Consider the following 26,965-nt stretch of genomic DNA (forward strand, 5'->3'; position numbering starts at 1 on the left):
CTCATGTCACGGTACTCAATGTGTCGCTGATATCATGATACTCAGTGTGAATAATACCATGGTACTCAATATGTCACTCATGTCACGGTACTCAATGTGTCGCTGATATCATGATACTCAGTGTGAATAATACCATGGTACTCAGAGTGCGAATGATACCATGATACTCACTGTATTATATAACATGGTACTTAATGTGTCAGTGATGACATCGTACGAAGAGTATCGCTGGCATCACCGGTATTCAGTGTGTCGCTTATATCCTGCTACTCAGTGTGTTAAACTGAGTTATGGTACTCTGGTATCTTGTCACTGATATCATCGGATACTCGATGTGCCTTTGCCTGTTGTCACGGTATTAAATTATGTTGCTGTCTAATATCATGAGGATCATCTCTACATGGAACCATGAAACATTTTGTGCCTTTGTTGTATATAATGATCACACACACACCCGTTATTACTCAGGGACACGTGTAGAAAACTGCTAAATATATTACAGTGGAATCTCGTTTATAGTCAACAAATCATGATAACCGTAAAACAATGGTAACCTACAAAAGATGCCCTATGGCTAAGAGTTGGGCTTCTCCTAACCTCAAGGCTTGGTGTGCACCCTAAACATTTCTGCTTGCGCCGCTCAGCGAAGTGCCGAGTTCACTTCTTCTGGAAGCCATCCACTTGTTCGCCTCACTTCATGAATATTTCACCAGAGCCGGAACACTGGAGGCGATGGCTGCCCTCCGACGTGCCTATAGCCGCCAGATAGACCTTCCCCACAGCACAGACGATCTCAGCTAGCTCTAGCCTGCTATAAACCCCAGTTTCACATCGCATAACCCCTTCCATTCCATCCCATCTATAAATCGGCCATTTTTTTTCACACACTCAGTCGGCCAATATTGCAATAGCTTCTTGTCCCGGAGTGGACCAGAAAAGGCGCGCGTGTGTCACTGTCCTCAGTCCCGCAAAACCCGAGTTATTTCTTCAGGAACAACTCCCCTGCTAGCGGCCCCTCACATTTATTTCAGGGGGAAAGTTATCCCTTAATTCAACCAAAGCTTATTGGATTTTCCTAGCTAGACTGGAGTTGTCCGTCGTAGTGTGTCCACAGAGTGTATAGAATGATCCTTTGGTATATGCGTCTCGGCTGTCGTTGATATGGTGTTTCTGGAAGAGTCTCGAGGGAACGTGTAATTTGACATCTCACGAGATGTGTCCGACATTGGTGTATATGTAAAGTAACTTTCAGATCTTGTCATTGATGGGTCACGTGATCGAGATTGCGATCTATCGCGTGATTGAGAACGTGATCTTCTATAACGTCCATATGCGGGCGCGGGTCGTTCATTAGAGTCAACCATGTGAACTCGTTGCTGAATCTTTCTTTTTTCGTGTTTGTGTCTTGATATGAATAAGTATACACACAGCACCCCGGACAACTCTGTAAGAGCAAACGACCCCACGGCCATCATAAACGAAGAGCCATAGCTGTAGACGAAGATGGGGTCTCCAAGCGACTGACGGGGTTTGTTTCCTACCTCGCCGGTAATACTTCCTATGTATAGTATAATCCCAACCAAGGTACATAGACCTACAAAATGAAGAGAGAAACATTAATGTTATCGTTGAAAGTTATATTCAACCGCTTGTTGTGTACCGTCTATCTTTAAATGCCGGATGATCAGGCTACAGCAATATCCGCAACACAACATAGTAACAGTGACACTTTAGGTTTAGAAATACACACTCCTACCACCTAAACCACCAAGTTTCATATATTCTCATCAAATGTAACCCGCTCTCTAGTCACTTAACTGCATTAAAAGCTGTTATGCTACCATCTCATTTTAATTTCAGGCTTTCGATGAATTTATGTTATTTATACAAATGCAGCGAATGCTATAGTCAGGCATTTATCAGCATAAAACCTTTCGGTCTAGTTTGATAACGTAATAGTTATTTCTTCTCTTTCCGTCTTCGTTTAAATGTGAAAGTCAGTATAGTATCATTTCTTTTATTAAACTATAGGTCAAACATATGTCTCGTGATATATTTTATTTCTGGTCCGTGATTCATTCGTCTAAAGCCTCGCTCTGTCCGCAGTGAGGTCGCGAGTTCCAATCCAGCTCTTGTTAGTTCGGAGTTATTGCTATGAGCATGGCGCTAAATCCATATTTAATATATACACACATTCAGTTTTTTCTTTACCGACCCACAATTTTCGTACGGACCTCATGAAATGCACGTCTAAAACAAATCTATTTTATCAAAAGAATTAAATACGCGGAATGAACTCGAGCTATATTTATCACCTTAAAAGTAAAGATTAAGGTTTTAAAGACCTATAAAGTTGGACTAACCATATGAGCAATACAGCAATACCATACGGACAATGTAACTCCTAACTCTGAGCTATTCGAGATTCATATACGCTGTTATCTTATTTTCAAACGTTGGCGGATGTAATTACATTAGTGTAGCTGTCAATTTTAGGACAAGTGTTTGATTATGCCAGGCTCTCAACATAAGATGACGTATACCTCCTATATCGATACATATTAGCTCTAGGAAAGTATCATGGGAGCTGCAGGAGGAGAAAAAAGCACAGCTTTAACACGTATTTTGCAGAATTTCAATGGAACTTCTACCCTTTTTCTGACGCTTCATAATTCAATTTCACACCGATTGGCAAAGGTTCCAATTAATTTAAATTTGGAAAGAGATAATGAGATTGCACAAAACTCCTTTACCCTTTCTTGAAGGAATGTTTTAATCCTTTACAAGACTCGATAATATGTGCCACGCAGTACTGAATGCAACTCAGCGATGCTTGCTTCTTCTTGCTCAGTTAAAACTGCATGAAAATTTCTTTTGGCATAATAGTGAAACTGAAATATTTAGTAATAGCCAAAAACGTTATGCCACATGAGTTCAAACAAAACATGGACAGTGTGACATTCTGCATGGCACAGTTAGTGATAATCACCTATCTGATTTCATCAGTATAAAATACACCTTTCGTGTATTTTTTTACATTGTAATAACCAGGTCCGTGTCAGTAGACAGAGAGCTGTTTCATATTCAGTCAGTGAATGTTTACGTATTCAGCATATTTATATGAGCGAAAGAACAACTCTGTTTCAAAGTATACCTTTTAGACGCAGCACCTGTTTTATGAAATTCAACCACAAACACAAAATGCCGATAAATAGGATTGATTTTGTCTGTAAATAATTCCGGGGATATAGATATACTTTACTGTGTAAACATGTTTTAAATACGAAAGCCCCTCCCATTATGTAATATTAGATCATTTATCGCCATTTTTCATATGGTAATGTGATATAAGGTAATAATTATGTCTCTTATCTTAGACCACTCCTAAGTGCTGCAAAATCTGCCTAGCCGCACCATAATCCTAACAGATTCAAAAAACACAGCACATCTCTTCAATTTACCTCAAAATCTGCCAATCACTGATTTATTTGTCTTTTCAACTTTTCTTCAGTCACATACATTCTTTTGTCTTATAGGTATCCCTATGGGTTACTTGTGGCTCAAGTTGGTTAGCACGCTAGCGCAGCGTAATGACCCAGCAGCCTCTTACCAATGCGGTCGCTGTGGGTTCAAGTCCAGCTCATGCTGGCTTCCGCTCAGTCCGTAAGTGGGAAGGTTTCCTCCCACCGTAATGCTGGCCGCCGTCGTGTAAGTGAAACATCCTTCAGTACGGCGTAAAACACCAATCAAATAAATAAATAAATAAATAAATACTTGTTTCATTTGACCAAGCAAGAAAACGCACATCAATACAAGAGATCAACCATTGTATTTTTACAGGTCTACAGAAGCATAGCAGTATCTATATTTCTATAATTATTTGATTGGTGTTGTACACCGTACTCATGTACTCTCTATAGAAGCAATTTATTTTATTTTATTATTCTTTCTAAACTTTTTTTTTTAACTTTTATTTCATTGTAGAAACATTAAGCATAAATTATTTTGTTAACCATAGTTAGTTTTAAGCGACGTTTTATAAGCACAAAGATTAGTAGGTGCATTTAGAAATGTAATGTATGTAGATATGCATGCCAGGACTTCAACGTCAAACTTTTCTGTCACATGACAACGAAGAGTCATTAGGTACGTGTACATGTGATATGTTTTCTTGTGGCAGGGCTACCGCCATTGAAGCATCATGCCGAAGTATCATACATGGCATGACAACCGACATACTGACACCGGGTCTGTTTCCTTGTTCTAACCTCTAACCTCTCAGTGCTGAGCGCCAAGAGAGGAAGCATCGAACACCTTTATTATTAAAGTCTTTGGTATGTCCTGAGTCGGATTTGATCCCAGGGGTCTCCCGATTTCTAGGCGGACGCTCTAACCATTAGGCCACCGAAGCGGGTCAAATCGCTATTTAAATCTTAGCTATATTTATTTATTATTAATAATTAATATAATTAATATTTATTGGAAACTTAACTTAAAACTACATTGGTGTTTTGCAGATTTGATATTATATTTACTGTGATGCGTACTTTTAATATTTGAGTTATATTTACTTGATTGGGATTTTACGCCATGCTCAAGAATAGTTCACTTATGGTGGGAGAAAAAACCTTAGAGACCGGGGGAATCGACAACTATCCGCAGGTTTCTGCCAGACCTTCCTACGTATGCATTATTTTAATACAATTGGCCCAGTATTTTATATCATGACTGCTACTCTACCATATAATTATGCCTTTTGCTGTGAAGGGATATTTATACAGCCATTATGTCATACCCTCTGTGCTAGTTGTTATGTATTTCATAATTGTGACTGAATCAAATAAATAAGTTATTGATAAATCATGAACTGATATTGAAACATCGCGATTTGTCGAATAATAATTAATCGATATCCAAACTTAATTGTTAGATATGAATACTTCCCGTTGGTGTTAATTTTGGAATCCTTTTCTTTACACCGATTGTATTTACTTAAAGAAAAAGTATCGCTTGTCGAAAAATTTGGTCGTTGCCTTCAGAAAGAGGCAAAATGTTTCTCCTACTTACCCGCTAAAACGAAAAATATTCCTGATACAAATGTCAACACTTTCTTCTGTGTGTGACAATGTCCCACAAAGCAGATGATTCCACCAATGAGAAGGATGAGGAGACTGGAGAGTGGGAAGAACGTGGATCGCCTCATGGAATCTGGGAACAGACAACAAATAGATGCTAAAACAATACCATCAAAGTGGTTACTTTTTATTTTTTCAGTCATTATCACAATAATTAGTATGTGAAATGCCTACGTTGACAGCGGATGAGAGCAAATTATTACCGGCGATGTAAGCCATACAGAAGCCAGTAAGAATGTCAAATTGGTACCATGCTAACTCATTCGGCTCTATATATCCCACCAAATCAATATTACACAACGTGGATAAATATTTTGAAGTGCAGTCATCACAATATTGTCCAATTTAAACCACAGATAGTGGACGAACGCAGTGGAAGAAACCATGACATTTTATGCGATTAGACTTAGCAACGTAGAAATGATTGGTCGTCATGGAGACCCGCAACTTAATTCCAATGTTTGGTTAGAATAAGGCCGTCAGGAAGTTCCCAGTATCGATCGTGTACAAATGATAAACTAAAGTTAATTCTCTTGACCTTGACGCTATGTAATAAAGGTCAAGACGATGTGGAAGAAAAAATCAGTTCTTGATTTGCCATGCACTAAAGTGCATTGCATACGTGCACTAACATGCAGCAAACATAAACGTGAATCTTGATATACATTTAAAACATAAAAGCTAATAAAAGGAAATGCTTCAAGACACTTGTTAAGGCATGGATGGAAACATTGTATCTCTTTGATGAACAAAGGTATAACAGAAATCACGAAAGTAGCATAGCTTTTTAAATCTCGATATAGCCAGTCAGACTGATGCTGGCACACGATACTCCTAGCAACGATTTTTAAAATGATCTAGGCCTATATGTAATGGCGTTTTGTAATGAGGTTTCTAACGACATGCGACCGAGCAGAACGAAGAGAGTGCTCTGCGGGCCAATAGAGGTCGCTCTTGACTGCTGACCCTCCTCTCAGATGGCCCTTTTCCTATCTCTTCCACCATACACAGATGAATAAGTCATCCAGTTGTGGGAAGATTCTTTCTATTTCTAAAACAATTTATATGAGGATTATCTAGGCTATGACTGAGCTACAGACCCGCCATCGGGATTAATTAACCAGCAGCGTGTCTTAGCGACTCAACTAATATTTTTATCCTTATCCTCTACTCACATAAAATCGCTTCAGTGGGTTTTCGTTCATCTCTATCCACGTTCTTTGTGAAGTAATTGATATAGGTACATGTGGGCTGGCGTCTGTCGCGGGCTAAAACAGAGAAAACCACAAGACTCATAACACGAAAGAAACATATCAACTGTAACACATAAAAACAATACTGATACAGGATTAGTTGATGGGCAGCAAAGGATGGGTGCATGAATATCTACTGTTACATTCAAAGAAACTACGTTGATAAATACATATAAATTAATAGCTGGTTGACAGATTAGAGGGTTGCTTGATTGAGTGATTGATTATTGTCCTGCAGCATGACATCATTGGTTCATATACGAAATACGTCAGTCTGTACAGGGCAGACTTTTTCTTTTTAAGTGAGAATACCCCATCCACTTTTGTCACTATCTTACTATCCAAAGGCTGTCTTCGTACCCGTAGTAGACAGATCGGATTGTGATCTTCTCATTAAGCTGTTTTTGAATTAACTGGCGATATGGTTGTTGCAAATGAAGTCGTTTTCAGCGAAAATAACGTTTCCGGTTGAGGGGCGCTGTTGTCTGCAATATGCCGCTTCCAGTGTTGCTATGCTAATTACATCTCACAATGCCGACTTGTTCGATTTCACAGAGGTGGACTTTCTGTCAGCTGGCGACCTTTCATAATTAGAATTCGGTAGCGTAAAGAGACCTGGGAGAGTAGAGCAATTCAGTTCGGTGACCTTCGCGCGCACACATACACATCCCTGATTTTAAGCACTGCTTTGCAATGCACATTCTCCAGTAAACACGAAATGTGACCGAGTGTTGCAGCTTGGAGCCACCAAAATCAGTCCCAGTCCAATACTGCCCGCTGCGCATGTCAACACGCACTGTTAATATTTGTTCCATACAAATCTTCACTAGCTCATCCGACATTAGTTTTAATTACCAAAAGCAATGGAGCAATGCTCCAATCAAACTCCGTGGTCCTGTACTCATTAACTGCTTTTGGAGAGAGAGAAAGCCGCCCACATCGTACCTTACCGTCTTCTCCATATGTTACCGTCACTGTAGCTTCGTCTTCTCCATCATATCACGTCAACAGCATGTACATATTCGATATATCATCCAAAGCTTACCAATTTTGTTGCTATGTATCAAACTTATAGCCAGATCATCCGCCAAGATATCTGACAGAGATGATACCATTGATAGTGGCAGTGCGCCCTTTATGTAACTTAACATGTTTGTTACAGAATACGATGCTGGCCATGGGCCGTCGTGTTGCTAGCCATGGGCCGTCGTGTTAAGCATGATAATTACGGGTTCCATTTTGTATGACACTAGAAGAGGACTAATGATGGATCATATCAAATTGAGCTGAACGGCTCGTCTTACGTGGCCGGCTAGCAGACTGATAAAGCTTGATTGTTCAATAGACTTTCACTCTTCCAAATGTGCTCACTTGGTCAAGCGGGTTTTCCTCAGAAAAGCCGCAATCACTCGTAAATGATTCAGTCTGTGAATGAATCTAGATTGTGGGCCCAAGCCGCTCGCTGAGGGGCATTAGGGGCATCACTCGGCTGACCCTGCCTAGCTGGGTGAACTGCACTCTTCTTCCTTTCCAACACACCTTGGGTTCCGCTAACCCGCTAAACCGCTTTCATAAACTGATTGACCTTTATGTGGAGAGCTGAGCACTCGAGTTTTTCCACCCACCCGTCTACCACCCCCACATCTTCTACCTGACAGCCAGAAGCTGACAAGCTGTAGACAAACTTGTCTCCCACACTCACAACATGTCAATGGTCCCATTGAGCCAAGGTAAAGGACACACTAGCCAGAATGAACTTGTCGGGAAAACGGAACAAAGCAATTTAAAAGGCGTCTTGAAGCCAGAGTTTATTCTTGATGGACTGCCGGAGGCTGAGATAAATAAGTTTACCTTAGAAAATGTATATATGAATATCACAAAGAATGAAAAACACAAAACCTGTTTGGTAAATATGTCTTCATTTAGCAGGACATTAAATCCTCCCTAAAGTACAAATTCATACGAGTAGCAAGATGTGTATGCTTTTATTGATATTTCCTGGATAAATGCTTTAGGTGTTTATTTCGTGATGTTAGTCTGCCTGCAACCTGCGGCCGATCGTCAGTTCCCCAACCTTATAATGCTGGCCGCCGTCGTCTGAGATAAATACTCTTGACTATGACACAAAAAATCAATGAAATAAATAAATGTCACGATTTCATGGATCTCTATGTTATATTACGGTTGCAAGGTTTAACAAGTGACTCATAGTGACATCAATGTAGACATCAATGCACCTTGTGTAGGCATCAGTGCACCTTGTGTAGACATCAGTGCACCTTCTGTTACGTCCAGCTTGCTGTTTCATAGATTCGTATATTAAATTATTTTAGAAATTTTTAAAACAGATATTTATTAAATACAACAAAGAAAAAAACACATCGACGTATACAGAATATTCACTCAAGGAATCATAGGATGCCGAATTATAAATGCATTTGTGTTCAACTGAACAAATAGATCACCTCTGTCAACTCTTTATAAACATATAAATGCAATTGCAAGTCACTGTTTGCGGGCTTGGCTGTCATGGTGTCGTCATAACTGAGTTGATTTTTAGAAGGTTACAATGCCAACATCGGCTAAAATACAGAAATGCTTTTAATAGAAATTTTTTGTTACTGAATGTACAAAGGTAACTGTGGCACTGGCTAGTCTCTTGCAAGACATTTACACAAATCTGGCCAGGAAACCACACTAATGTAGTTAGAATTTATTTATTTATTTGATTGGTGTTTTACGCACTCTAGAATTTTTCACTTATACGACGGCGGCCAGCATTATGGTAGGTCGAAACCCTAATGTAGTCAGAAAGCCACATAAGTGTTCTTAACCTTGCTAACTATGCTTATAGTGTATCGGGAATGTCTGATCTGTTTACAGCCATAAAATTTAGGCATTAAGCTCGAAACTGTAACAGTACTTCGAATACCCGACTAGGAAATATTTGTCAATTACACTAAATCCCTCAGACCTTAATAAACTAATGTCACGGCATAGTTTGCAAATCTATAATCCTCACTTAGAGTGTGAACTCTTCGTTCTTCAGCTAATACAATAAAGCATATTGATGGACTTAATGGAAACACACATACCAAACACACAAATAATCGAACCATCAAACCACGTTCTAATTGAAAATGCTCACGGCAACAGAGAACCTTGGTTCTGTATGCTGAAAACAGGTTAACGAACGTGTTATTTGCCATGTTTTAGGCATGTCCTCAGAAGCTCATATGACGATTCGTTATGGATATCTCTCCGAGTCTACTTTTGACATTGTTTATGAGCGAACGCTAATAAAAACTATGTGGCAAAAGCAGGTAAAGATCCAATTTTATGCAACATCATCACACCAGAGTTGTGTAATGTTTGTAGTATTTTGTTCAGAAGTTGTTTACAACTCTGCGATAATCCTACGGCAAATTTAGTGATAATAAGCTCTGTAGCTGCAAGCACCTGATCTTCTCCGTTCGCAGTGTATAGTGTGAATGTTTGTTCAACCTTAAGCAGTAGTCAAGTCAGTGGTCGTGCAGATAGTTTGTCAGGCGGGAGATTTAGTTTGGAGTAGGAAACATTAATGACATGTATCAGAGATTTTGTGTGATTGCGCGCTGTAGTAACCTCCGTGAGCATACCGCCACAAGCCATGCAGATCATTCGTAGTAGAGTAAGTCGTTTTCAAGTCGTATTGGAGTTTCATAAATACTGTGTATAATTAAAGCTGGACTATAGACAGAGATTTGTATTTTTACTCTGCAGACAAACACTTCAGTGTTTTGAACGACGTTTCTGCATTCGTTCCTGATGCCGTCGTCCCGTTACAATGGCTGCTATATTATGTTATGAGTAAGTCTACACAGTTAGGATAAACTTGTTCCTAGCATAAAGTTTGTTGTACGGCTGTATAGTTTGTTATGCAGTCACATGCAGTGATATTTCTGTTTATTTGTGGAAATATCATTACTGCAAAGTAAAGGTGAAATGTTTGGTGAGCGTTGATTTCTTGGTTTATAGGGACTAATCCAAGTACAGTCAGTTAAGTCCATGTGTTTTGTTTATAGTAGAACATTTGGGCATCTGACGTGTTGAGGTGTTGGCAATTAGCTTGAAGTAGTTAATTGTGTTGTGTTTTCAAGCATTGTTTGACTTCGAAGGTATTATTTCTCCTTTTGACATCATTGCTTCTATAATTTCAGTTGTTCGTTACATACAGTTGCAATATGGTGATTTAGGTGGGATGGTAAAAGCACTGTCATCCTGTCACATTCAGAACACTCAAAGCCGAAACTCTATCCTAGATATCATAACATATGTATGGATGTAAAAATCAATGTAGTTGTAGTGTGTAAACCACTCGTAGCCATGCAGCTGTGTTGTGGTGAACGTAACCATTGCAGTCATTCTGTTATTCCATTAAGGGTTGTTCGGTTGATTTCTGTGACGGTCAGACGCTGAAATAGACCTTCATGAAAATAAACTTGTCATCAGAATCCGGTGTACTTTTTCCCTCCCTTACATTACTTGCCACATGCCATATTCACTGTTAGTCTTCCATGCAAAATACCTAACGCTTACAATCGTTAAGCCGTATATTTCCGTAAATTAACACATGACTGCATTTCACTTGATTCTGTAGCGAACAGTCCGTCCGAATGTAGGTTCGTTTGACCATGATTCATACAGGTCGCAGTGTGGTTCAAAACAAACTTGGATTTACCGCCATTATCCCCTCACAGCTATAAACTTCTATTTTTTCATCATTTAAAACAGATATTGTCACAGACATCCAATAATTATCATGACTCACATTCTGTGCCCCCTAGTTTTTATTAGGTTTGTTTATGGCGAACTCAAGTAATCTGTGTAGTGTCCAGGCGATGAAAGTCAAACGACTAGTAATAACTTTGCACAACACTCGTCCACAACTCATCCGGCACACAAATGATACAAAGAAGCCGGTAAATGTGGCCGATAGTTCCCAGTAGAATGGTAACCACAAAACTTGATGACGCTCCGATCGATAGCTGCCGGCGACCTCTTCTCCTATCAAACAACTGCTCGTGAAGACAAGCACACAGAGAGAGACTCACACACATAAACTCATACACAGCCAGCAAAATCAAATTAGGTTCTTAATATATCTGCTCTCGGACAACGGTCGATCATTTTAACGGTGCCGCTTTAATACAATTCGGCTGGAAAGCTTACTCGCCAAATGTAGTGGAGAGAAATAGAGAAGAAACATTACAGCTTACAACGTAACCTCAGCTTAAACAAGACGCTGTTTCCGCGCTCCGTAATCGACCGTGCATGCCACATTTAAATAAAGCAGGACCATCAACAGCGAAAGAGTTTTGAAAGAAGATGTCTTTGACTGAGATCAACTGATTGCTGCATCTGTCAGCATGTCTGCAGGGAAACTGTACAGAGCCGGGAATGTGACCGAACATCGATAAACAACAGCTGCTGGCACATTTCGGTCACCTTAACTATCATTGTCTTGCCGGGCTACCCCAGGGCTGACGGCTTTACCAGCGTCTTGGGAACCTTTTCGCAAACCTTCGTATTTCTCCACATTCTTGGCATGGACAATTGCTAAAGCGGGCAAATATAACAAAACGTCATTTTCGCAATTTCCTAAGTACCCAAAACTGAATTCAGCCAAACATAATACTGAGCTGACCAACAAACAAAAACTCAGTAGAAGGTAATTTATTTGAGATTGATATTTAAAGGTTTCTATTTATACCGAAGTAGTTAAAAAACCCAAAACACCAATGAATTGACACATTTTTTTGAAAATGCATTGCGTCAAGACACGCTATGATATGATATTCGTGGTCAACGTTGGAATGGTTTGGAAGAAGGAGAACTGGATTTAGAGTGGGTCACGCCATTTGACTGGAAACTGCCGGGATTGGCTGATACGTCTACAGGAAGTGCAAAGACATGGCTGACCATTATAACGGTGTTTTGCGGACAAGCTGTGGAGTGCAAACAGACTGGCAAATATCTAAGGGTCAGTGCAATTTGTATAGCGCGGTTTGGCAGGGTCTCTGCCACCATTGTGAGCCCGGTTAGCCAGTGTGGTAATGGTCCGCCTTTATCGATTAACAGGACCAAATGTTGGACACGGGGTGGTATCATTTCAGTCTACAGCGCAGAGCAGCGCAACATTCACATCCCCGAAAAATGTAAATTCCGCCAGAGAATAGCTCAGCATTGTGTCACTACGTAAAGGGTAAGGCACAGACTTTTGTTTTACGTATTAGCATTTAAGCATCTGATACAGCCGAGCTTAGCAATCTATCGATTGAACAGAATTCAGAGAATTCATGAAGTAACAGGTCCGCCCTATAGGAGCCTTTGTTTAGCACACGAATTAGTTTGGTGTTGGTCAGTTTTGTGTGGGATTTACTGACTAAGGCGCCGCAATATGGTGATTTCAATACGAGAAAGGGGTAAATTATGCCACATCAAATTATATTACTGATGTCTTGTTTATCTCTTGTCATTAAGACGTCCATATCACACTATTACCATGGAATTCTGGAAGGCTGTTCCCACTGAGGCAAGATGCTTTCCTCAAACATGATGCTCAGTTATTTTCCTTTTTTCGTTTTGGAAGTCACCAGGCAAAGTCTATGGAAATATCACAAATTCTTGGGATGTCTACATTGTACATACATGTAGTAATCAAGTTGCCAATGTCAGGGACGTACGAGAACATTTAAACACCATAAAATCTACTGGAACTCATTTAGCAAAGTATCAAATAGCTGGTGATATACAAAAATATGGTGACAAAGGAGGGAGGGAGATGCTTTCATAAATTTTGGTGTTTAAAGGTCTATATATTCTTGCCAGTGGCGTGCCCCTATTCAAATGACAAAAGAACTCACAAAATTTACAACATTCAACCATAGTCTTAATGGTTAATGGGTAATGATTTTGCATTTTGGCCGAATACTAAATGATATCAGGGGACACCCTTGGTCTAGTACTTAACCTTCTATAACAACACAACGACCCAGGAGTTTCTCACCAGATTGATCGTGCTGCGAGTCCAAGACCAGCTTATACAAGTATGTTGGCTTCCTCTCCTGTGGCACGTGAGAAGGTCTGTCAGCCACCTGCGGGTGATCATGGTTTTTCTCAGGGCTCTGTCCATTTTCCTCCCGGTGTCGTAGAATTGAAATATTCTTGAGAATGGTGTAAAACTCCAGTAAATAAATAAATATATAAGTTAATACTGGCACTATAAATATCACCGTTTAAAGAGGGTTTACACAAGCCGTCATTAAATAATTAACGTAGTAAATGTTTAACGAGGATAGCTACCTGCAGAGTAACATTTATGTAATATTTGGGACCAGGTTACATATCGTGCACCTTATTTCGAACCAAGTAGCAGAGTCGATATGACCTTGTCTACAATATGCTGACCCAAGATCATTTTGTGTTATCACTTAGCAAATGTTGTGTGGAAATACAACAGAAAACGGCGGAATATTTTTTATCGCTTCAGTCTATTGGTTATTGGTTAATCTAGCACTGAACATAAGATGCAACCAATCTGGCTTTAGAACCAACTACTACAAGAGTCAGGCATCAATACGTGCTGCGAATTTGGTAATGTATTCCTTGAAGTCTCGGGTTGAAAAAAAAAAGAATGTGTGTTAAATATAGTCATAATAACATCACACACTTTCCAGATGACACGCTAAAAGGCTGTCATTGATATTAGCTGTTCGCGAGAAGTTGCCAATAGATTGCCTCTAGTAAGAGCATAAGATAATCTTACAAAATGATATTATCTCAGAGTTGTGTACTTGATAAAATAAAATAAAAAATTGAGCTGTACGTCACGTTTATATATGGAGCAACTGACGCCTGAAATACAACAAAACCGCTTATTCTTATGCTGCTTGTACATGAATCATCATATTTTACAACAGTGTTGGTATGAGACTTGTTTAACGGGATCTGCAGCCCAGGGATTAAGTCTTATCGAAATGTAATGCCAGCCGCTCTGTTCACTCAGTAATAGATAATAGGCATAGGCCTTACCAAGATGGTGTTTCCAAATCACATATTTTTCATCTGTTATGGAATGGATAGAACGGATATCATAAATTGAACATAAACTACACTGCATTATTTCACAGTTGCATACCTTGCGGTGCCCATAATATTACATGGTCTGCCAGCGTTCTAATACTCCGCTTAAGGTAAATTTCCTAAAGAATCATTAACAACAAATATCCACTATCTGTTCAAAGCTAGCCGTGGAATCCTCTCTATTCACTAGTGTCAGGGTAAACAAAGAACTGTTCGACAGTTTTGGCCATGAGACAAGAAGAAAGGTAAAAGTACTCGTATAGGAACGACCCCGTTTCCTCATGAACGGAACCACGCTGAGGGCCAAAGTCGACCAAAACTTCCTAGAAGGCAAAAGTGTTCTTGCTGTATGCAAAATGAGATTAGAGTGTGGCTATAACCCTAGCAGTGTCCATCACTAAAAGGCCAGTGGTTGATGAATGGCGATGCCAGAGAGACAACTAGGGGCACTCCCCATCTTCCATCCGCCACGAACACAGTCTAGAGTCAATCAAACATGTATCGGCCAGTTTATTTGAGCTTTATCAACGCCGGCACTTTCCAATCTTCTCTCAATTTCTTATGGTAATTTGACGGTTCCAGGAAATGCAGGTATTGGATTTTTTGGTTAGCTCAGTCCAACTAGAATGCTCTGCAGCTTCAAATTTGACATATTAGACAATGTACCAGATAACCGTTATTGATACGTTATGTAAAGGGCTTAGGGTTAAATTTTTGAGAAATCCCAGGAATTTAAATTACTGTGGTTGGTAACGTTTACCCTGAGAACGAAATAATCTGGACAATATGCACTTCATTGTGTGGGTGTGTAACATCAGTTACGTTATCAGAATGGTACAATTGCTCATGTGATAAAAGATCAGTGTTTCTACAATACATTTATCTATTAGAAACGAATAAACCTTTAAGTTCAAAGAAATTTGTAACGAAATGAACAAATATTGAAATACTTCTGCATCTCAGTATGGCTTCCACTTGTAATGTGTGCTTTGCTTAGTGCCGATTGACAACAGCCGAGTGGTCCGTTGTAGCGGGATTATGGGCCAGATTTCGAATCTTAATAATTCGACTCTAATCAATCAGACTATTACTATTCAAACTCTTACTAGTCACTCTTACTAATTCGACTGTTAAAAATGCGGCTATTACTAAATTAATTCGACTTTTACTAATCCCACCCTTACTATTTCTCAGACACTTACTTATGAGACTCCTACTTATCAGACTCTTACTAATTCGATCTTTACTAATTTGATTCTTACCAGTCATACTCTTACTAATTTGACTCTTATCAATGCGACTATTACTAATCCGACTCTAAGTAATTAGAGTATTACTAAATCTAAAACTAAAACCGATTATTACTAAATATAGTCTTACTGATTCGCTTCTCGCAAATCGGACTATTATTACTTCAACTCTAACTAATCAGACCTTTACTAATCAGACTCTTACTTATTCGACTCTTCCTAATCACAGTCATACTAACTTGACTCAATTTTAAGTATAACAGGTCTGCCGGGTGAGGAGTGGTAATTACTTCGGTCTTTTCTACCCAATTCTTCAAAGTAACATATTCTTGGATACAGAATTGAAAACAAAATAATTATATAAAAAGAAGTATACTGGCTACTTAAATAAACTATTGAAAACTTACAGTATTTTTAAAAGACGATGGCTTTGCATAAAATATTACTGGTCACTACAGATTAAAAAGGTGTATTGTCGGTAGTATTTATGTGGGAATTCAACACCAGCTTTCTGAAAGGTATAATTAACTGAATCTTGGTGTCGTAACAGGCTCTTATACCAATCGTATATAAAGTAAGAAATTGAGACGGGATACAAAGGGAAGCAATGAACAGGCTCCCACTGCATGTTGGAGCTGCATGTATTCTGGTGCAGTGTTTTCATGTTACTGTTATTAAACGTGATGACAACGCAGTTTTTGAGTCATTCTAGATCATGCAATGGCGTCTAATAAATTGTAGTTAACAAAAGCCATAGTTCTATTTTCCTTGTAGGTTACCACTATTTAATCATTTACATGAACAGTTAGGAAAAATCCTTAATTGAGGTAATTTGACAAGATGCAGGATTTCATCAAATTTCATCGGTTCAGCACTTGTCATGCACGTTGTCGTCTCTGCTGTAGTTTTACTATCAATGTTGTTATCTTCTGTATGAAATAATGCAGAAAAGATGCAAGGACTGTTCTTGGCGCATAAATTTACTCTATGTCCAGAATGTGCACCATGTTTCTTTTCAGTTATCCTTAGTCAAAAACGTGCATCACTGACTGCAACTCTTCATATGTCCAAAGCGCCAATTTTGTACCTACATGTACCAGTATCACTTGGCCAACCTTCTGGCTACTCAGTCAATATTTAATCACAAGAATTATACTCCCAGTGTAAGCCGATCAAATCAAAAAATAAATACTCACAGCACAGAGGTACACATTATTGTGACAAAAATGTGCGTCAACATAAGTTTGTGTGCAAGCAATATTCAGATTTTATATGTAGTGAATCCACAGTGACAAGTGTACCAGTGCTTTGCACTTTGTGCACGATGCACACTCGTTTTTACAGAGCGTTTTAGTGAATGGTGTTTAATGGTGTGCTCAGAATTATTTCATTTAAACGAAGCAAGCATAAATTTGATATCCGTAAATCCATACAAGTATAGTTTCTTCACGAGTTATGTGGGCATGCATGCTAATGTCGCAACTGTAGTATGAGACGGTTTTGTCACGACGTCACCAGCTATTAAAACTAATAAAACGTCGGCGATGCATCATGTTATCCGCTCATTAACCCGTGATATCATGGCTAGAAACTCGGATCACACAGTCACTATCTCATTTTGAGCTGTCCTGGTAGTGACTAATGAAAATGCCATCGACATGTGTGCATCGATGTCATAGGGAGACAGGCAAGACAATGTTATTTCCAATTACCCCTGGTTGATTGTGCGCAAACGCATCCTTGGCCTCTGGTCCGCTGAACAATTACTTTGCCCTCACAACCAAGAGTTACACACCAAAAACACTACAGAATTAACCCAACGGCTTGATTAGGCGCTTCAAGATCTGCCCAGATGTCCCGAAAAGGATACTGTCTATATATGATGTTAATCGAAATTACCTGTCAAAACCATCCATACGCTGTCAATGCGGGCGGCATGCCCCTTAACTCTGGTTATGATTCAGAACTGCGAGAACTTGGGGACATTTTGGAGAAGTCTCTGCGGCAATATCAGACAAAGGACATAGCTCTGTTTAAATCAACTCACATAGAACCTGGCAACAAGTGGCCGTTGGGTGACAAAAAAAGAGTAAGCGAGGACTATTAGGATGGTGGTGTGTGGTATTAACTGTGTGCCATACCCCCAGCCGTCGGCTGGTTGTTGACGGATGTCGTCCATTATAGTCAACAGTCGTTCAGCCAATCTTAGAAGAACCAATCACAGGTCTGGCTATCGATTAGGCAACCGTTCAACGTATCCGCGCTATACTGTGTCCGTGGTCAAATGGCGACTAGCGAGGATATCATTTGAGCGTTTTGTTCCTATTTGACCTTTCGGTGGAATCAGATATCCGGTAAGAAATACAAAAGTGGTGGCCCATCATGTGAAGAAACAGTGTGCGAATCGTCACATCTTACATGCGATATATGCAATTTGTGTTAACAAGATGCGGTTTGATAGATATTAAGCCTAGTACTGACTACGCAGTTACTGAAAACACCGTATACTGTTTGAAGGGGCAGCTCTGTCGTGTGGTGCTCAACTCCGACCCACTGGCATTCAATGTGCGCATTCAATACCAGCCTTTAACCGGGAATTTCTAGATTCCCTTGCTTTCATCGTTCGCGGAGTGCATTCTGTATGTCACAGGTGGGAATGGATGCTAGGTCGGCGGTTTACCTCGTACATTCCGGTTTTCTCCACACATAAAACTGATCGCTATCGCATAAAAAAGAGTTCAGATTTAATCATGAGTCAAATAAATAAGCGATTGGTATCCGAAGTCACCCTAAATTTCCGCTTACGGATCACACTCCAGTTATTGTGTCCCATGAGACACTGAGTTTATGAATGTGGCTTAACTGACCACAGACTACATGCTGTGTATCCTGAATATGCTTCGAATGCATCTTGATGAATGTTTATTTAGTTTTGGGTATTTGGAAGTGCTAATCTAAATCAGAGCTTACTTCCGAGCTTAAAACTCTCACTTATAACCGAGTGAGCAATTCATATCATAGACCGAGGTGAGAGCCACTCTACAAAGTAGTCTTACAAAGACTGACTATTGGTGTTCTGGTGTAATCGTCAAGTCCCGGATACGCCGCTGTTGGCAAACGCCGGAATCGGAATAATTAGGAAAGATTATCTCAGATTGGGTCGATGACACAGAAAGGGCCCCTGGAAGATTTCCACACAAATATGGTAGCTGAGAGCTGTACAAGTCATTGGCTCATAGCGCTTTTGTTACTGGACAAGAGGGTTTAGCTAGTTCATGTTTTTAGAAGCAGGAAGGCGATAAGAGGCACGTCTGGACTGTTTAGAGTTCGTCCGTGCTTCTGGGTGAATGTCTTTAAGGTAGGGCTACAAGAGTTCGGGGAAAAGCGATCGCCATTCACAGAAAACTATCTTCATGGGAAGCAGACATAAATGAACAACCCCAGACGTTCATGGAACCCGTGACCCAGACGAATTGATTGGGAATAGAACGTGAATAATGAAGGGCAATTTAGTCACGAGCATGTATTACATGTCTTACTTCATCACAGATTGGCCATCTGCTAATGACGACTCGTGTATGGGACCAGTGCTGACTGACCGAGCTAACAGAACAACGGTCTAACGCCCTGTGAATGTGACACCAAACCTCACCACATGTACCTCTGAAGAGGGAGGGTTTAATTGGTAGTTGCCTTCATAAGTTTATCCTCTCCATATATCTATTATACAGTTCTGCTGTAATGTATGTGGTTAGACATTAGACTCGAAAATATTCTTTTCTTCCTCTTTCCAAAATAAAATATGATTAGTTATGCTCTGACTAGTGTCATACTTCACATGTGCAAATTGTGATAAAGAGAGGAAAATTCTATACTTTCCCAGCTCGAGCTTGATAATTAATCATGTATTGCGTAAGGTAGGAAATTAATCAGTGGTAAGTTTTCTCCCCTTCTTAGATTTTTTGTCTGTTGAACGCATTGTAGGAAAAGGTGTTAATGTATCTAACATCTATGTAGTTACATCACCACTTTCATTTATCGGCCGTTTTGACACGCGACAAATGTCAGAGGAGCCATTTCAAAGGTAGATAACCCTGTGAAGACGCGGCTTACTATAAACTGGTGTGAAATCTGTGAGTAGTAGAACGCGGGGCCATAGGATGTAGCAGAGACTTAGTCGGTTCTAGCGATACCACCTGGTCCACATCATAACCAGCCACCGTTATCCCTCATCGTGCCCGCAATGTTGACTCCTGGTCAATTCCTACCGCCCTTATCAATTATTCAGCTTTTATCTTTCCTGTGAGACTCAGGCGGACTCTGCGCCAGGGTACTAATGAGATAAACCTTATTTAAATTGGGCTGTATTCTCTCTGACGTACGGACTACGTCACTGAATGATATTTATAGACACAGAAATAAGCTAACTATAGACAATACTTGAAAAACTGGAGCTTAATATAGCCGACTGTGCTGATTATAGGGGTTTAGCCATGTCTCTGTGTGGGAGTTCTTCCATAATTGGGCAGAAATCTGCAGTATTTAAACATTTTAGTGAGCATGACTCTATCATTTTACTAGCAAATTGTGGAGCGCGTGAAACGAGGTCTGAAGACGTAAAGTGGGATAATCTTAAAAGTCTTTTGTTAAAAGTCTATTTTGCCGAACACTTATGCGCAACAGGAAACTTATGCGCAGAGCGGACAACATAGTATCGGGTTAATGTAACTAAGGTGGGCCAGATCTTATAACTATAGTGGTACTAAACTGTCACCACTGTTTTTGGTATTACTCAATTATTCTCACAAAGCTTCTGAAATGTCCGGTATTTTTGACAAGACATTTCTTGGAGATAAAAATTATATAGTTCCACTAGTCATTACAATGTGAGCAGAGACTACCGCCAATTTAGTCAGGCAGCAAACAAGGCTTGATGTCATTTGTGTTATAGATAACTCGTTTTCATACTCCATAATAAAAGACAAAATAATACAGTGCAGATAGTAAAACCAGAGCAGCGACGACATTGTGACTGTTGCCAAATGGTCACACGTATCCGGTGAAAAACGGCTCTTGTCTCAGTTAGTACTTTATTCTCACTATTCACGTAAATGTTCAGATAGTAGTAACATACACGTTCTGTACCACCACGCATTGTACAACATCCAAAAACAATGCGTGGAACTGATCCTAATTTCATTTACAAATCACGCCATACAGAATTCCACATCCGTATGACACGCTCATTGTTGACAACACACAACACGTTCGTGCTAATGAATGTGCGATGAGAACAGATCATTGTAAGTTACATCTCCCGATGTTTACACACACTAATCTTTTGTGATGTACAAGCTGACACAGTGCTTTATCTCTTATTACATAGTTCACTGACAGTGAAATGGGGAATACCACAAAACCCATCAGCATGTAACTGGTGTTTGATCTGTGTCAACAGGCCAGTAGAACAGGTGCCTGTAGAGCAAACATATACATATCACTGTCAGTATAGACCCAACCAGTTCCAAATGAGATGCAAGGATAGGGAGTATTAGCCCTGAAGCAGAGAAGACGAGAGCAATATTTAAGCAACGCGTCAAGAACTTTACAATTACCTTCGATAGGTCACTTTTAACGTAATAAGCACCGGTACATTAAATAGCACATTAGTTACGAATGTAGGTCTGAAGGTCATACACGTAATGAAGGACAACGATTACGTAAGAACACGTAATCGTTGCAAATTCCCTTTCCTTAACTGGTGAAGTATCAACGATACTGGTGGGGGCTAATTTTATTTTTATATCAAGTAACACATAAGGCTCCGGTGTTTGAGGATGTCCTTTCTTGGTACATAATGTATTAATACGCCAAAACTGGGTGATTGCTTTCGAAGAAGATGAGCAAAGTAATATACTGAAATGACAAAAAGGTCGTGATATAGTAACCAATTTTCTTGATTGTGTTTCTAATAGCCAAAATATTTTAGACAACATTTAAGTGATTGATATGAATGTCAAAACATGACTATTGAACACTGTACTGACGGGAGTACACGGGAGCTTGTATACCAGAGGTGAGGAAGGGTAGGTGGAAGACCAATAAAGCAAGGTCAACGCTTCTTTCATGATGCACAGAAGGCTCACCATAGTCAAACTGTCACATTTACATCCACCAGTTTATTCCACTAAACCATTTAAACATATCAAAGAGCAAATCTAATGGTTTAAATATGGTATGTAACACACGATAATATATTCAGAAGCCAGGCTTTAGGAATGTTCTGTAGGAAGAGATGGATTCTCCATATAAAATCTTTTTGGATGTTTCATCCCTATCGGAAGAAATCTTAAGGCATACTGAGGATATATAAAGCATGAAGAAGTATCATCCATTAACTGCTTAAAACGGTCAGTGTTCAGGGGTTTTCAGTGTACAATGTAACGCATTTAACAAAGAAGCATTTACATACTGAACTTTGATGTTGCTAACGGAACGTCAATGTTGTTCAGGGGATATTTAGATTCCCAGCTCTCACTGTTTGTGGGCCCTAGAAAACAGTTGAAGAAGACTACTTTTTTCATCCAATGTGCACTGCATATCTGTACGTAATGAGTGATAAAGTTCTACACTAACTTGCCGAAGGTCGGACTCTACCCATAAATTTGACCACCGTCTTATAGGTGACAAGTTCTTGAGACTGACCTTTAAAAAAAACAAAAAAAATAAACTGATATACACAATGATGATGATGTGATGACTATAATTGCATCGATATCTTCTAATTTATAAATCCGACTTGAATAATACACATGTTGAAGATGAGTTAATCATCTCAATCCGCGTACATCATGTGAGATCTTTTCAGTGAAGCAAATGTACATTATGGTCCAAGACAATCAAGAAAACACGATTAATGAAACTGAATTGCAGGGTGCAAATCTATTGTTCAGACAAATCCTTATCCAGATGTCGGTTGAAGACTGTCTTCCTTACCATTGTTACTAGAACAGAACGGAAAATTTTGACGTTGGGAACAATTTCTTTCAAAGCAAACCCCAAGAGGTATAAGCTGTAGTTATTTAACCCAAAATTCTTGATAAAACATTGTCTTACGGTATATAGTTAAGAGGGCACATCACTTTGTAAGTCCACTTGACCACTCATTTCATTTTGACTGAATCCCAACTAAATGCTGCTTTGGCCACTAGTAGGTTGTATATACTTAGATGACCATTTAGGTTCTCGGGCCAGGCGTTATTGTTTCATGATTATTTACTGTTCTGTTTTTGCTCAGTCTCAGGGAAAGTGTCTCAACCATCAAGGTATGAGGGGGTCAATGGAGTTCCTTAGTACTGCAATATATTTGCAGACATATCTGTATACCAATGACCTTTTAATTCAATTGTATATATCAACGAAGAAAGTCCATATCTAGAAATCCTCCAATTCTTGCCTACATTGACGGCTTAGATTGGCAGTTTCATTTTCTAGTGACGACCGTGGCTGCCTATCAACACAAATAGACGGGACGCACTCTACCAGCCAGCACTTAACTTGTCAAAGCCTTACATATAAACCATTCTTTTCCTTAATAGTCTTTTGTAGCTTTGCTCAAGATGGAATCAGCCAACAAAGTTAATAGTAGTGGGAATATTATTTATAACAACGGAGAGGCTGGTGTGTCGATACAGTCGGCGAAATATCAACTCGATCAGGGACACACAGATTTTATTGAATCGCAAGGAACATAAAATTCACCATGCAGAGCAAATATATTGGTTCGAACAGTGGGTATGTCCTCTAAGCCGAAAAACTGTTCCATATATATATATGTTAACTGGAGGTAAATATGTTCAGCAAACTATGGCAGGTGATGCTCTCTAGCTGGTTTTAGGCATTCACTTACCTAATAACATATAACACGGACCACTCGATATGTTACATCACTGGACATAACTCGTCATTGATCAAGTGGTCTAGACTTAACTGGAAGTCCTTTGGTGAAGACCTCTTTAGTGAAGATCCTCACAGAGCAGCGTCATTTCCTGTACATCTCATGATCGGTTGTTTGCGTTACCGACTGGGACGGAAAGTCTAAGCATGGCTAAATTAAGCTAGCTTTCTTGCTGCCATTCTACATGCATTGGCAAAAACTAAGCAGATTGAAAGCATTTTGTCGTGACCGTCCTAGTAAAAAAAACAATAGGCGACTATCAGTGGAGCTTACTCTAAACCAGACAGATGAAACCTTTACTCGGAAAGTCGGGGCTCACCTGTTAAGTGCGTCTATCTATGAAGTACTCAACAAATTCCAATTATAGGAAAGCTGTTGTGGTCATTCTGCCCTAGAGATGTGGCTGGATTTAAATGAATGATGATGAGAATAACATGGAACAAAAGATATTTTTAGAAAAAAATGCTTGAAGGTCTGGACAGCCCGCTATTTGAAAAAAAGCCTTCACCAACCGAAATGGCAATGACTGCTATCAGGTAAAATGACATCGGCAACACTATTGTATATATACGCTCGGTTGAAAGATATCACACTTGTCCACACTCCATACGGACTGTGGAAACTAAACTGAGACTATTCTTTTCAACAATAAACAGAGGCTTTCTTTGAGGCAGGTGAGGTATGCAGTTCAGGGCGAAATCGGGTGGACCATGGGGTATAAGTTCATAGAAGTGGGAGCCTGGGACTCACGTTCAGACAGGTAAAGCAAGCAGTTCCCAGTGAAATCAGGTGGAACGTGGGGTATAGGTTTATAGAATTGGGGTCTGAGGCTCACGTTTAAGCAGGTGGGGTATATGCAGTTCAGTGTGAAATCAGTTGGGGTGTGGGATATAGGTTCATGGAAGTGGGGTCTGGGACTCACGTTCAAATAAGTGAGGTATATGCAGTTCAGAGTGAAATCAGGTGGAGTGTGGGATATGGGTTCATGGAAGTGGGGTCTGGGGATCACGTTCAGGCAGGTGGGGTATAAAATTCAAAGCTGACTTAGTGCTACACATCAGATAAGTCTATGGATCTGTATCACAGATTCAACCTGTTGGAGTGCATGTCTTAAATATAGCAGGACATCATTTAATCAGCAGTTAATCTGTACAGTTACCTATTGTGCTGATGGCCCTCGGTTGGTTAAAATGCTGACTCTCCTATACTTTGCTATAGAAAATTGTGTGCAGTGCAATGTGTTTTAAAATAGGGAATCGTGAACTTGAAAAACGATCGACACTTTCACTTAACACCAATATATTTATGCATTAGCAACCTACTGAAGCTGAAAGTCATTTATTTTATTATACACACCTGAGAACCGTGTTCTAACACATACCACACTGCAGGGTATCAGTGCCACGGCTTGATACAGGCACTATTTCTTATATAACCGATTTAGCAAATTGTTCAGTTTACAGTTAGTTCTACGGACAACTACATATGTAAGACTCACTTTCACGATATTTAGGGTAGACCCATGCCGTTTTATAATCCTTTCTATCGTATGTGACCTCCAGACAGGTCCTTGACATGTGATACCTGGAAATTCGAACGGAAGGTAAAGGCACACTGGATGCTTAATTGACGCAAGTTGTAGTACTCGTTTTACGTTTGCTGTATAAACTCTTTGAACGTTGTTGGGGACTTTCAGAAATCCAAAGACACGCATGTATATGAGTCGACCACTGCCTTAACTCTCTCCATATATAAAATTACACGTTTCACATTGGCAATTGGACCGTAAGCGTCCGCACACACAAAATTACATGTGTCCATGTATTCTCGTCACGGTATATTTATTTTTGAACATTGTAGCACTCTGTGCAGTCATCAGCATATTCCTGCAGGTCATGAGATATCCAGAGTAGGCAGACGAAGAAACGAACGATGCTTTTGACTTTTGATATTGTCAAGTTAATTATGGGGACTTTATTAAGTGGTAGGACTATTTACACATTATTGCCGCGCTGTATGAGGTCAGTGGTTAATTCCGAGCTGCATTCATCAGATTAAAAGCGATCATTATGTATTAGAATGCTGGCCATTTGAAGCGGACAATACAGTCGCCAGGCTATCACTACATACATTAGGCATGGCTATTACCGCTATATGCCAATGTTTATGTAATAAGGACAGTATTTCCCCTAAATAAGCCTGTCGCCGTGCCGCAGCTAAACCAGCCTTCGATTTTTCTCTTGACCCATCTGCAGAGGTAATCTCTTTCCCTTGCGCTGGAATGAAACCTTTCGGAAGTATAGAACGAAATGAATCCATAAGCCTGTGGAATGAGTGAGAGAGAAACTTCATATCGCAGCGATGAGATAATGATAAATTTACAAGAATAAACAGGTTTGTGGTGAAAGCTTTCTCTTCCATGCTTCGTGATTGGATCTGCTGATTAAAGGCTAGTCGATTCCAGACCTGACACTGGCCAGCTTCCCATGATCAAGGTTAAGAATCCCTTTTACAGGAATTTGAGAAAACAGGCATTACAATAGGTGACTGGGCGGAGCTGGCTATTGAGTGGAATGAATGAGCCAGTGAACGGTATCCACTGGTTTTCAGAGAACGGGAACATTGGGTTGGTTTCCATGGCTACAGCCACCCGTTAAATCCAGTAGCTAAAGAGTCAAGGAAACGATGAGTCATTAGGGAGACTGCTTACACAAATAGGAAGATTTCATTGGCTCAAGAGTCGTAAGCTTGAGCAGCAATTAATAACCATTCGTTGCGTAGTTTTGTAATAAACCTGTAAAAAATGTAAGCCGCCATGCCGGCTGCAGGGTGTCTGTGGGTCAGAACGAGGGTTAGGTCTGCATCCCCAGGCCAGGACCCTTATGCTTCACCGGTACATCCCTTCTTTTTCCATCCTAAGTCTTTGTGTATAATTGTCATTGATCAAAGCTGTGGACAAATGTGAACCCTTATGGTAATCAATAGCAGTGAATGAAGACGAGAGTTAATCAGTGTAAGAGGTGATAATTACACAAAATACCACTTACCCGCCTCCACGCATGTTCTCCACAGTCCCGAATACATTCGCAGATACTCCGCAGATCTGTTGTATGTCCGCTCCGATACCTTTTCCTTTGTATACAGCCAGTAATCTGTGGCCACGGCGATACATAGAAGTCCAAAGGCGGCACAGGAACAGGCACTGGTCATCACCATCAGGATTCGTTTCTTGCCACAACAGTCCAT

At 39.9% G+C, this 26,965-nt stretch overlaps 1 protein-coding gene across 1 annotated transcript; it reads right to left on the reverse strand.

Moving 5' to 3' along the window:
- Positions 1 to 182: 182 nt before the first annotated feature.
- On the reverse strand, positions 183 to 26,965 carry LOC135461433 (voltage-dependent calcium channel gamma-5 subunit-like). Its single transcript, XM_064738535.1, has 4 exons — positions 26,767 to 26,965; positions 6,311 to 6,403; positions 5,068 to 5,208; positions 183 to 1,594 (listed from the first exon to the last, which is right to left on the reverse strand). The coding sequence occupies exons 1-4, from the start codon at positions 26,963 to 26,965 to the stop codon at positions 1,080 to 1,082; spliced, it is 948 nt and encodes a 315-aa protein (XP_064594605.1). The 3' UTR covers positions 183 to 1,079.

Source organism: Liolophura sinensis, chromosome 1 (assembly GCF_032854445.1).
Source record: "Liolophura sinensis isolate JHLJ2023 chromosome 1, CUHK_Ljap_v2, whole genome shotgun sequence".
In the NCBI taxonomy this organism is placed as follows: domain Eukaryota; kingdom Metazoa; phylum Mollusca; class Polyplacophora; order Chitonida; family Chitonidae; genus Liolophura; species Liolophura sinensis.